The sequence below is a fragment of the Artemia franciscana genome, chromosome 8, assembly GCF_032884065.1.
Source record: "Artemia franciscana chromosome 8, ASM3288406v1, whole genome shotgun sequence".
In the NCBI taxonomy this organism is placed as follows: Eukaryota; Metazoa; Arthropoda; class Branchiopoda; order Anostraca; family Artemiidae; genus Artemia; species Artemia franciscana.
Window position 1 is genome coordinate 7,532,490 of NC_088870.1, and position 14,079 is coordinate 7,546,568.

The 14,079-nt window shown below is 36.7% G+C and overlaps 1 protein-coding gene across 2 annotated transcripts in view; it reads right to left on the reverse strand.

Annotated features, from left to right (window-relative positions):
- LOC136029923 (uncharacterized) overlaps positions 1–14,079 on the reverse strand; it is a 119,957-nt gene that overhangs the window by 50,361 nt on the left and 55,517 nt on the right. For both annotated transcript variants that reach the window (XM_065708450.1, XM_065708451.1), the window contains exon 8: positions 1,815–2,048. In XM_065708450.1, coding sequence (XP_065564522.1) covers positions 1,815–2,048 — 234 coding nt within the window. The remainder of the gene's footprint in view (positions 1–1,814; positions 2,049–14,079) is intronic.

The following is a 14,079-nucleotide window of genomic DNA, read 5'->3' on the forward strand; positions in this document are numbered from 1 at the left end:
TTAATTAATAGAACTAATGAAGGGGAGAGCCAGTTTGGTTTTCGGCCTGGGGTGGGTTGTCAGCATCCTCATCGTATTTAGCATCTCTTCTTTTGGATAATAATTCTAATAGTAAAGGAATCTATATTTCTGCTTTAGATCTTTCCAAAGCGTTTGACAGTTTAATCCATTCCCAGCTTTTTTATTCCCTTTATATTTCAGGTGTTAATTTTTAAGTTGTTCTGCTTCTACAATATTGATATTCTACCCCTTTCCTTAGTTGTATCTTCACCGACTACTACTTTAAAAGTTAAAAGAGTTAAAATTTTTCAGTTATTCTGCTTCTACAATATTGGTATTCTACCCCTTTCCTTAGTTGTATCTTCACCAACTACTACTATAAAAATTAAAAGAGGCGTAAGACAAGGTGGCGTTTTGTCACCTACACTACAAGGTGGCGTTTTGTCACCTACACTTTTAAAAACTTCTATTTTTGGCGAGCTTGCAAAAATATCCTCTACGTGTGTATCTGATTTTTCAGATGTTTCTTATCTTACTTATGCTGAAGATTTGCTCCCAATTAGTCGGACTAAAACTGGTCCCTCCAAAATGGTATCTTCTGTTTCCAATACTTTTTCTGGGATTGGCCTTAAGTGGAATAAAGAGAAGTGTGAGTTTTTATCTTTCGCTTCAACTTCTTCATCTCCTCTTTTATGCGACACTTTCTCTATTCCGTCTGTTGATCCTTTGCGGTGGCTGGGCATAAGCCTTACTAATAATCTTTCCAGTTTTTGTCAGCGTACTATTTACGACATGTTTAAAAGAATACAATTTGGATGTGGGAAAATTGTTCCCAATCGAGGGAAATATACAAGACTGGCACTGGCAAAACTCTACTCTACATAATACGATCAATCAGTCTTTTATACGGCAGGAATTTACCCCATCCTAAGAAAAATTGATTAAAAAAAAATCCGGAGTAGTTATTTCAGGTACTGTAAGTTTCTCCTTTTCATTCCTCCTTGGACACGTAATCGGGTTCTAATTGGTAAATATATTGTACCTGATATAACATTAAAGTTGGAAAAGCTACACAGGTATTGATCTTGATGGGCTTTCTCCGCATAATCATCTTGTAAAATTTTGTCTATAGTTATTTTTCGTTGGTTGATCTCTTTTGTGAATTTCATTCGTTGTGTGTATTTAATGTGTTCTATTTTTTAATTTCTCTATAGTTCGTTATTTTGTTTATGTATGTGTTTTTTTTTAATTTTTGTGTTTATTTAATGAAGAAATTCTATAGTCATTATTTTTCGTTTTTTTGTATGTTTTGCATTTTTTGTGTGTATTTAATTCTTTTCATTCCACATTTTGAAACTTTTATAGTGTTTTTGTGGGTAAAAAATAAATAATTTTGTTGTTATAATTATATAATAAGGTTGTATAATTATATTATAAGGGTATTATATAAATCGTAACGTTTTCGTTTGCAAGATTTGCAACACCATAAATAACTCCACGATAGCCTCCTCTAGTCTTGCATATTGATGGCCTAACTCTCAGCTGTAAGGGTGGTCAATTTGTAAGATAGCCAATGACCCTACGCTTGTCTTCAGCAAGTGTTAATTACCCTCAAAAACTATGAAGCTAGCATCTTCGAAAATGTAAGCTCTGTAAGCCGGGTCACAATTGCCTGTGTAGTTGACCGCGACCGATTACGGCAATGAACTTAACAAACTTACCTTTCTTGTTTTTCAAACCTGACCATGCAAAATGTAGGCTACCATAAAAGAGTTCGATTTTCAAGCATAGCTAATTAGGTAAATATACTCTACCTTGACAACCAGTAAGTTGTGGCAGAGGGGGGAGAGGCCGTAGACCAGAAGCGGATTTCTGTTGGCATAGCACAGGTGAGCCAGGAACTTTCGAAGATCTTTTTGGGGTAGAAGGTGGAGTTGTGGTAGGACTACTTCGAGCAGGTAATACTGGGGGCCGATCAGATAAAGTGGGAAGACTTGTAGAAACTGGTCTTGGAGAAGATATCTGAGACTTAGTAATGAAAGTCCGATCTGTAAAAAAAAAAACAAAAAACTATGAGTCATGCCCTACTCTCTCCAGTCCAATCGGAAGTAAAGTTGATATTAATTTGTCTACTTTATTTTGAGATAGTAATTTCTTTGCGGGTAAAACCACAATCATCATCAGTTAACGGGCACTTATCTAAATAACCAGAAGCGTCAACTAACAACAAAATATACACCGGAAACCGTAAAACCTTTTCTAAAGACATAGATTCTATGCATTCAATTTAAAGCTCCTGAATTTTACTCGAAATACTCGAGTTATTTTTTTAATCTTTACTGAAATTGTATATTCCGAAAATCAGGTTTATAATTTTAGGAAAACTCTACCTTTATAAGACAGGTGAAAAGAGGGAGTATGGTAATTATAGAGGTATTCTTCGTAGAAAATAATTTAGATTAAATAAATATTTAGTGCTTCCATTCCTCGGGACAACAGGAAGAGTTTCTGTTACTAATATAAGTTACTATAATTTATGAGCAACTTGCATCCAAACCTCGAATGTCCAAAGCTGCAAAAATGTCCAAGAATCAAAAGCTCAATTCCCAAACCAAAACCTGACACATAATGCGTGATATACTAGGTTCATATACCTAAGATTCCTATATGGTTTTCTTTAAACAGGGAAAGGATTTTCGACTATTTTTTTTACAAATCCAATACGATTTTTTAGAGCAAAATTTTATCCTCCTTGTTTTCTTCCACGGCAATAATCCGATCCTCAACAAGATCGCAAAAAGGCTAAAATGTACTAAAAAAAAAGAAACGTACGTACCCAGGGGTGGCGAGACCTTTCTACCCGGATCCTAAAAAGATTTTAGGGGGACTTAAGAGGGATGTAACTCTTCTTGTATATAGGATAAGTTATGTTTTTTCCCTTTAGTTTTAACGTCGCTTTCTATTTTGGTTTGAAGAAAAACTTTTTTGTAATTTAATATCGTTAGGATTCGCTAAAAATTACCAAAACCTTTCTTATTATGACCTGGAAAGTCTCTGTATCCCAATGTATGTAATGGAATTTGCTGAATTTAATCATTTTTAAATGATGATAAAAACTAGTCGTTTCTTTAGCCTTATCAATAAAAAATGTTGCTACAAAAGCCTTAGCAAAATTCCAAAAAAAAAGTTGAGAAACAATCAAGTTGAGAAAAATCAAAGGTTTTAGATGAAGTTCTCTAGACAGGGACGTTTTGAAAACAAAATCTTGGGGGAGGTCCAATTTGACAAGAGCACCAATGAGCGAAATCCGGAGGGGCCAATGTGACAAAGGTGTTTTTTAGAAAAAAATATTCTAAAAAAAGAAAAAAAAACATGGAAAGTGGGCTCCAGAAAAAAAAACTTGGGGGTGGTCCCTCCTCCCCCCTGCATCCGCCAGCGTCTCTAGATAAGTAAAATTCTATAGCGTTGCTTTTAGTGACATGTAGCCTAGTTCAGGAAGGTGAAAGAAACTCATGAATGAATCCAAAGCCTGAATGATTTCCTGGAAAGATATTTTGAAACGCCTACTTCCACTCCATCCCACTCCAAAGGACCTTTGAAGACCTTTTACAATTTTGGCGTTATAAAAGTGGGTAAAATTCTAGTTAATTGACTTCTTGCTATCTCAGGAACGGTTTAGGTCAGGAAAATGAAACTTTCACGGATAGGTCTACAGGCTAAAGTATGTCCCGGGAAGGTGTTTTAAAGTACCCACCTCCACTCCTTTTCCGTCTAGAGGGCCCTGAAATTTGCCTACATGACAGGTCATACCTATTGAAATTTTGACAAAACAATATTTTACCTTAATTTTCAGTTACTCGTTGCTTTTTCTCTGCCTTTAGTTCTGAAAAACGCAATTCCTGTTATTTGAGTAGAATTTTGAGCCATTTCAATGTTTTCTTTCAAAATTTAGGAAATACATTTGTATATCTTTAAAACCTTATAAAATGGAATTGAGCAAAGTTATGAAGCTGAAAACAATTTTGTTGTACTTCAATTAAGCAGCAGATCTATTTTGCAAAGTTTCACTTTTATAACACACGTATTTTTAAAGGTCATCAAAGGTCAGGGCCCTGTAGAGCTAGAAGGAGTGGAGGTAGTTGCTTCAAAATACCTTCCCGGGACATACTTTGGTCTGTAGATTCATCCCTGAAAGTTTCATTTTACTAACCTAAACCCTTTCTGAGATAGCAAGAAGTCAATTAACTAGAATTTTACCAAGTGTATTTACCAAGATGCATTGCTCAAATGCTCAATCTTGACCTAAAAGGTTCTAAAAATTTGAAAATCTATTTCCTAAATTTAGGAAAAAATCTTGATAAAGGGTAGAAATGGTAGCTTGGTAACGCCTTCCCAGGATATATTCTAGGCCCTGTATTCATACCTGAAAGTTTCATTCACCTTATTCAGCTGCTTTCTAATTCAGCTGCTTTCTAATTCAGCTGCTAGCAAGAAGCTCAACTAGATCTGTGCCCTAATTTTTCAACTTAAAAAATTTAACAACAATTACCTTTGGTATAAAAATGACTTCTACCATATTCGTAATCTTGTTTATTTTTTCGAAATTTATATTTCAATCGTTCTTTTTTGACAGCAAAAGAATCGAGAACGTCTGAAGCCAATCTTTGGATCAGATTACCCAGCAAGGGGCTAGAATGTTTTATATATTCACAAGCCATAATATAACAAAGTTCTTGGAACTTAACTAGATAAACATCCATTAGATACTGTGCAGAATACCCTTTACCCAAGCCAACGTTGGGTAAACAAGTGAAAAGGGTATCCATCGGTAAATACCTTATAAATCACCGGTTTTCTCAATTAGCCGACGGCAGCGTCAGATATCTTTATTCAGCTTAATGAGCCAGAAATTTGCAATGCCAACAAAACAAGTAACTCGTACCTAGACACGAAGACATAGCCCAGGAGATATCCAAGGGATATGGATTTCCACCTCATCTCCCAACCTTGGGAACATTTTTCCGGCTTTCCGTTTTCTGAAGAGAACTGAGCTCAAATTTTAATTTATGTCTTCTTTACACTAAAAAGGCATTTATATCTGTATACTTTGGAAAGCCCTTAAAATCTTTTTCAAGACTGAGCCAAAGCCCCCCCCCCTCGATTAGTGCTTTGGGAATAGCTCTAAACCCATCATTATGAAAAAAAAAAGTTGAAAATGCCTTCTATATCAGGTAAAACAAAAACAACTAAAAATACAACAAAACAATAAACAACAGTTTTCTTTTTCGTAATTGTGTTACTGTTATTAAAAGTTCATCAAAGGGTGCTGTCTATCCACCGCCACTTTAACAGTTATTAACTTCTAATTACTAGAGTATCTGTTAGCCCCCATAGACCTCCACACTCCCCCACTAATTAAGGAAAGATGTGGGCTCATACCCACTTAACTGTTATCATTCTCACTCAAATCAATATTTCTGTCAAGTTTGAGCGAGGCAAGACTAATCTAGGAACAAATTGTAAAAGTTCAAAGCATACCGCTGTGATACGAGCTGAACTTGGAGCACAAGTCTTGAAGGGCTGCATAGCAAGCATATACTGAAGGAGAAAAAGTTTGGTCATCCCCTTTCCTTAGGAATTACCCCTAAAGTTGTTTTCCATTTCCGCTTGTGATAAAGTACTCCTTTGTGTCTTAGTTTTTGTTTTATTGCATTGTTTTTTCACTCGTTCTGGGTTATTCTTCCTAGTCATTTGTCATCTATTGTCCTGACACACATAATGCCTCAATGTTCTTTTCTTCTTAATTACAAGGATCAGCTTCATGAAAAAGAAAAAAGGGGCCATTTTCTTCCTTTTTCATAAGTAAACAAGAGCAATTGCTCATGTGGCACTTGTGACGAGGTAGGAAGAGCCAAGAGGTCATATGGTATGAGCTCTAGCAAAATTCTAAGAATCAATAGATTGCTTTAAAAGGAAAATCAGAGGCTTAATGCCGTTCGGGATTTAAAATAAGAAATCTGAGTCACGACGTCCTTCTAAATATCAAGCTTCATTAAGATCCGATCACTCCTTCGTAAATTAAAAATACCTAATTTTTTCTAATTTTTCAGAATTAATCCTCCCCCCCCAACTTCCCCAAAGAGAGCGGATCCGTTCCGGTTATATCAATCAAGTATCTAGGCCTTGTGATTATTTTTCCCACAAAGTTTCATCCCGATCCCCCCACTCCAGGCGTTTTCCAAGTGTTTATTTCCCCCGCCCCAAATGCCCCCCATGCCACCGGATCCGGTCGGGATTTCAAATAAAATCTCTGAGACAAGATATCCTTCCAAACATGAAATTTCATCAGGATCTGATCACTCCTCCGTAAGTTAAAAATAACTCATTTTTTTTTTATTTTTGAGAATTAACCCCCCCCCCCTCCAACTCCCCTAAAGAGAGTGGATCCGTTCCGGTTATGTCAATCAAATATCTAGGACTTCGGCCTATTTTCCCACCAAGTTTCATCCTGATGCCTCCACTCTAAGCGTTTTCAAAGATTTTAGGTTCCCCCCTTTTGTTTCCCCCAAGTCACCAGGTCCGGTCAGGATTTAAAATAAGAGCTCTGAGATAATATATCCTTTCGAACATCAAATTTCATTAAGATCCGATTACTCCTTCGTAAGTTAAAAAACAAACATTTTTCTAATTTTTCAGAATTCATCACCCCGCCCCATCCAACTCCCACAAAGAGCGGATCCGTTCCGTTTATATCAATCACGTATCAAGGACTTGAGCTTATTTTTTCCACCAAGTCTCATCCCGATCCCTCCACTCTAAGCGTTTTCCAAGATTTTAGGTTCCCCCCAACTCCTCCTAATATCACCAGATCCGGTCGGGATTTAAAATAAGAGCCCTTAGACACTATATCCTTCCAAACTTCAAAATTTCATTCAGATCCGATCACTCCTTCGAAAGTTAAAAATACGTCATTTTTTCTATTTTTTAAGAATTAACCCTCCCCCGTAACTCCCCCAAACAGAGCATATCCGTTCTGGTTATGTCAATCACGTATCTAGGACTTCTGCTTATTTTCCCCACCAATCCGTTCTGGTTATGTCAATCACGTATCCAGGACGTCTGCTTATTTATCCCACCAAGTTTCATCCCGATCCCTCCATTCTAAGCGTTTTCCAAGATTTTAGGTCCCCCCTCCAACTCCCCCCCAATGTCAACCGGATCTGGTCGAGATTTAATATACGAGCTCTGAGACATGATATCCTTCCAAACATCAAATTTCATTAAGATCCCATCACCCGGTCGTAAGTTAAAAAACTTCATTTTTTCTATTTTCCGAATCATCCGGCCCCCAACTCCCCCCAGATGGTCAAATCGGGAAAACGACTATTTCTAATTTAATCTGGTCCGGTCCCTGATACGCCTGCCGAGTTTCATCGTCCTAGCTTACCTGGAAGTGCCTCAAGTAGTAAAACCGGGACAGACCGACAGACAGACAGACAGACCGACAGACCGACAGAATTTGCGCTCGCTATATGTCACTTGGTTAATACCAAGTGCAATAAAAAAAAAATTCTAGTTATTGGTTTTGCTCCGCTGTAAAAATTATGAATTCATGCTTAAATTTTAAGTTTTATACCAATGATGGCAAAGGGAATAGCTCCAATAAAAAAAGGCAGAGGAATGTGAAAGTCAGATCGCTTTCACAAAATCATTTTATAATTCTGAAAACCGCTATTAAAAATTTATAGAAATAAAAATTACTGGGGCTTTTTCGCACTGGCTAAAATTTAGCCAATTCAGTGTCAAAGATTCAGTGTCCGATTAATGCAAAAATACTGGTTAGGGGCAGAAGCTTTTCTGGATCTCACAGCTGGAGAGCATTTTCGCGAAAATCCCTGTGAGAAGGAACGAGAAGAACTCTTATTTGTGCAACCCTACCTAAAGCAGAAATTACGTATTATCTAATAAAACCTAGACAACAAATTTGCTCTTGGGACATTATTTGTTAATGATGAATTCTTCTGGATTTCCCAGAACCGCTTGTCTGATCGAAGCTGAAACCAGCTTCTTGATTGCCGCGAAAATGAGAACATGAAGCTCGAAAATACAAGTTCTACAGAACCGAAAAGCCTTGGTTAGAGCAAAAATGGGTCCTGGGTTAAACTACAAGGGCAACTACAATCTAAAAAGATGCCGATACAACCAATTTGTAGCATTCAAATAGTTTCAAAGTAAAAAATCGAAATAAGGAAGTTATAAGACGTTACAGAGCTCACTGGCAAAGACAAAGGGAAGAAGAATAGGACGACTAGAAAAACAATTTCCTTTAAAAAAATTTAATTATCAATAAAAACAATATACTTCAGGCACGTAGGCTTATGCTGACCTGGGGAGGGAATGTGAACAAAGCCTCAGACAATACGCATATTATGAGAAGTCATATACCTTTTTATGAGAAGTCATAAGTACCGAACTGTGTAGTAGGGGAAAAAAGAAAAGCTTTGGCATGATTAGTACCCCTTTTCTTAGATTGAACAGCTATATCATTTTTTTCCTAACAAATCAAAGTATTTACTAATTATGCGACAGGGTATTTCACGATAAAACTTGATGAAGCTATTTAACATTATCTTGAAAAATAACCGAACAATTTCCAGTTTATTTGGTAGATATTCTATGAATCCACTTGATACAGTTCAGCTCATACGATCTATGGTTGGTGGTCAATACAGGCATTATGAATAATGCCGGAATCATAAATTCACAAATAATTATAACATAACATAATAACAGCAGAAACCGTATGTATTTACAAAGGAACAAACAGGACGAACTAAGAATGTTTTGTGAAACCAAGGTATATGTTGGAGAAGCGCTACCGTATGCGTACATAATGTGGCCATTTAGATTCAGTCGATTAGCTAAAACCAAGTCAAAACGAAAAAAAAAAATAGATAAATAAAAAGCAAGAACTAAACAAAAGATTCTCTAGCTCTGAGGAAAGCCAGGATTGCTTTCAATCACGTTATTAAGAATGAACAAAAATCAGATTTGAACCGATGCTTATCTCCAGGCCTACCTCCTTCTAGGCATGCGTAGGAATCTATGGATCCACAGCGGCACGTATTTTCTTTCAAGGGGATGGAAACGCAACTTGGCAAAAATAAACAAACATAAAAATGGCAAATTTTACAGAAAAATATAAGAATTCCTAAAAAAAAAAAACTTACAATTTTGGGTTTTCCAGAGGGAAGGAAAGAGAGCATAAAGTTTAAAGCCCTGTTCTGACACATATTCGTCAGTGTTCCACTCTGTCGTATGTCTAGTTCTACCTCCCTGCTGGTGGTGAGAACGAAGCAAGACCTTGAGTTTTCCCTTAATTTGAACAAGATTTGATACATCCTTGATATTATACTAAAAAAAGTCTAAACATTGAAACAAACATTCAATTAGGTTTTCGCAAAGACACATCAAAGATTTTTGATCGGGGGGAGGGGAGGTACAATAAAGAAAATTAAAAAAAGGCACCAAAAATTTTTGCTTTGCTTTTAGGATTCAGACAAAAAATACAGGAGGAGGGAGGGTTCCAACCCAACAGCCCCCCTTGGTACGGCCTTGGGTTCTTGTGCAGTCCAATCAGAATATGGCAGATAAGCAAACAGAGGACAAAACAACGAAACAACGACAGATAAACAAGGGAAACTGAACTATTACTTAATGACTGCGAGATTTTGTCCCGAAGACTATGTTCTCATTACACCTTGGAAGAAACATACATATTTTTGGTACACACCAAGTTGAACTTGAGTACGACCCTCCTAAATAAGAGCACTCGGAATCCTGGAATTAAGAAAATTAACACAGATGCTATTGATAATGAAGCATATAAATAGTATGAGATTTTGAAACAGTATCAATATGAGTATGAAGGCATAGAAATATTGGGGCGTAAAATATCAAATGAACAATCGAACGGGTATAATCATTTTATAATTTTGAAACCTTGTTTTTATTGAAACAAAGTAAAGAACAGGTTGGAAGTATAAGCAAATTGAATCCAAAATTTTCATTTTTCCCATATCTTCATGACTATTCCTTGAAAATAAAAGTAAGCAGACCGAATTTAATTAATTTATCGTTTTTTTATTTATTTTTTTAAATTTTGTCAATAAACAAAAATATTATTAAAATTTAGCCAACAAATTCCAAAACATCAAACAAGGACAATAGGAATATTTAATATAATTTTCGGAACGTTATGTTTAACATATATACGCGTATATACTACTACTATTACTATATACTTTCACCGAGATTCCAAGGTCAGGACTAAAATTCCAACATTTTGGGATTTAACTCAAGGAGTGGCAGTTGTGATGCCACCTGTGTGCAAAGGATATTTCTATCCGGAATTCTTGCTATCCAAATGACACTTTTTTACGCCATGGACAGGGGAAATACTGAGCTAGCAGAAGTATTCCCTCACTAGTTTTGACAAGACCCATAGGCGCTACTCTTTTCTTCTTCGACATTAATCACGACGAAGGTTTAACGGTGAATTCCTCAAGACGCACATACGCCTCACAAAGGATGTTTTCTTGGAAGTGCAGGTCTGTCTTACGTAATAGGGAATGTTTACATATATTAAGGAAGACACAATAATATATGACATGCAAGACTTGGGACCCGTGGGGAAATCCCCGCTTGTAACTGAAGAGAACACACATGCGGGTGTTACGTAATAGGGTTTGTTAGAGTTCACAGTTCAAGCGGGGGAGTTTTATTAAAAACTTTTTCTTCAAGACGTTTCAAGACATTTCAAGACGTTTTTAAGACATTTTTCTTCAGCATGTTTTTCAAGACATATCAAGACGTTTTAAGACATTTTTCAAGACATTTCAAGACATTTTTAAGACATTTTTCTTCAACACGTTTCAAAACATTTAAAGACATTTTTAAGACATTTTTATTCAAGACTTTTCAAGAAAATTCCAAGGCGTTTTTGAGACATTTTTCTTCAAGATGTTTTTCAAGATGGTTCAAGACATTTCGAGACGTTTTTTAAGACATTTTTTCTTCAAGACGTTTTTCTTCATGATTTCTTTAGCTTGTATGTAATAGGGGAATGTTTATTTATGTTAAAGATAACGCACTCTCGCGTGACAAGCTAGACTTGGGGCCCATGGGGAAATCTCCGCTTGTAACTGAGGGCACATACGTGGGTGTTACGTAATGACGGTGCATACGTGCGGGTTACGTAGACAATGCACACGTGGGTGTTCGTAATGACGGTGCAAACGGGGGATGTGGCGTAACCTTATGCGTGGGTGTTACGTAATGGCGGGCACATATGTAAGATGTCAAGCAACGGCAGTGCAAACGTGGGGTGTTATATAATAATTTAAGAGATATCATTTTTCTCTTTAGGATTTCTTTTTCTTTAAAGACGTTTTTCCAGGGGAACATTTATATTCTAATAAATTTTGCCCCCATTAGGATTCGACGGGTCATTTCCATCCAAAGTAATTGCGCCCTAGACAGTTGGACTAGCAATATGTTTCAGCAAAATGTTAATATTATGTTTCAGGAAATAAACTCTACGAAATAAAATATTGCATCCAAGAAGAACCCCCTGTTCGTGCACACTGGAAAGATTGAATATATTGCGTGTTCCCATATGTTTGCATAATTGAGACACAAGTGAAAAGGTCGATTACTATCAGATAATATTGCGGGTTGCTGTTAGCATTTTTTCTAAAATTACAGTACTGTATGTTGAATGTGCTATCATGGGTTAAATAAAGGCGAGAGGGGCTACATGAAGCTTAAATTACGTAAACAATTACGTATCGAAGTTTAATGCTAAAACAATAAACCTAAATGATATACACAGTTGTGTATACAACTTATATTAATAAAAAAATACGACAAAGCATTATTATAACACAAAAAAAACACTTAAAACTCAACAAACGAAAAAAACAAAACGTGAAACTTTTGACATAGGATAAAATATATGAAAAAGAACCATCAATGAAAGAACGGTGGGGGTCCTACTAACCAATTCCAGAGGGAACCATTGATTAGAAGTAAATTTAAGCCCTAGTAAGAGCTATTTCTAGTGCTTTTCATGAAAATACCCGATTCTTTGAACCAAGACTATGCATATTCAAGCCACAGTGACAATATATGGCTAGCCCACCCTAGCAAGCAATTCCAGAAGGGGGAGGCTTGTTATTACAGGTAAATTCAAGTAATATTGAGAATTATTCCTGAGGGGTCCTAATGAAAATACTTCACTTCTTTGACTGAGCGTTAGACTTCACACCCCCGATCAAAAAATGTATTAAAAACCTCCCAGCTTAACTTTAAGCTCTAAAAAGTGTAAATCCAAGTAATTCACACCCCCATTGCAATATGTGGCTGCCCCAAGGCACCACTGTGATACAAATTATCATTCCTAATACATTTTTACCAGAAATTTTCATGATAGAATCATGCATTAAACCTAATGGCTCATGTTTTCCCAATCCAACCCTCCATGATACACCATCTCAGCTACCGCCATCTTGGCATTACGCAGCTGCCCTCCGTGGCATCCGTCATCATCTCTAACACATTTTTAACCTTTTCCTCGCCAAAAAGCAGCTTAAAAATTAAAAATTGTTTTTATTTGAACGACGCGACTTAACAGTTCGTTGTTAGAATGTGATTGTTAGAATGTGATTGTTAGAATGTGAAAGTCCAAAACAGTTTACAACACTTAGAATTTAAAACATTTCTTGAACGAGCCTTCTCCTTATTTCCAAAGTTTTTATAAAAATTGATTGCATGGTGGAACCCTGCAGCAACTGTAGTCAGCATTTAAGCGTTTTCTGACACTTGAATACCCGAGTAGACAATTTTTTTTGTTGCTATTATTTTATGATAATTCCCAACCTGTGTCACACTGACAGGCCCCTGGCATCCCCTCATCATTCCTAAGAAATTCTCCAGGTATTTTCTCGTTAGAAACCTTACATTAAGCAGAATGGTTCATGTTTTCACAAGCCAACCCTTCGTGGTACCCCACGTCATTTCACACCATCTTGCCACACTATTACTGTCCCCTCTAGCACCCTTTAATACCCCTCATCATTCCTAAGACAATTTGCCAGGTATTTTCTCGTCAAAGATCATGCGTTAAATCCAATGGTTCAGGTTTTCGCAAGCAAACACTCCTTGATATCCCGTGTCACTTCTCACAACCCTGCCACACTATTACTGCCCCCTCTATTGCCCTTTAACGGCCCCTCGTCGTTCTTAAGACATTTTCCAGAACTCATGGCGTGCTTATTTTTTCTTGTTCATGGAACTTGTTGCGTCCTGATTTTTGTTCATGAAACTTGTTGCATTTTGATTTTTTTTTTCTTCGTTAAACTTGTATATTGATTTTTCTCATAACGAAACTGATCAAAATCAGTTTAACGAGAAGAAAAAATCAATGGATAAGTTTAACAAAGACAAAAATTAACATGCGACAAGTTTTACTTGTCGCGTTTGACAACAAAACAACAAAATTGTTGTCGCGTGACAACAAAATTGGAAGGCTCCTAGGCCCCCTCCCACGCTCATTTTTTCCCCAAAGACACCGGATCAAAATTCTGAGATAGCCATTTTATTCACCATCGTCGAAAAATCTAATAACTATGTCTTTGGGGACGACTTACTCCCCCGCAGTTCCCGTGAGAGGGGCTGCAAGTTACAAACTTTGACCTGTGGTTACATACAGTAATGGTTACTGGGAAGGGTACAGATGTTTTCAGGGGGATTTTTTGGTTTGGGGGGAGGGGGGTTACGTCGGAGGATCACCATGGAGGAACTTCTCAAGGGGGAAGAGACTTTCAATAAAGGGTGCGCAGGATTTTCTAGCATTATTTAAAAAAAAACAATGAAAAAATAAATATGAAAGGTTTTTTCTACTGAAAGTGACGAGCAGCATTACCTTCTCGTAATACCTCGCTGTTTACGCTAAAGTATTTTTAGTAGTTTCAACTGTTTATTCTATGGCCTTTGTGATTCAGGGGCCATTCTTAAGGA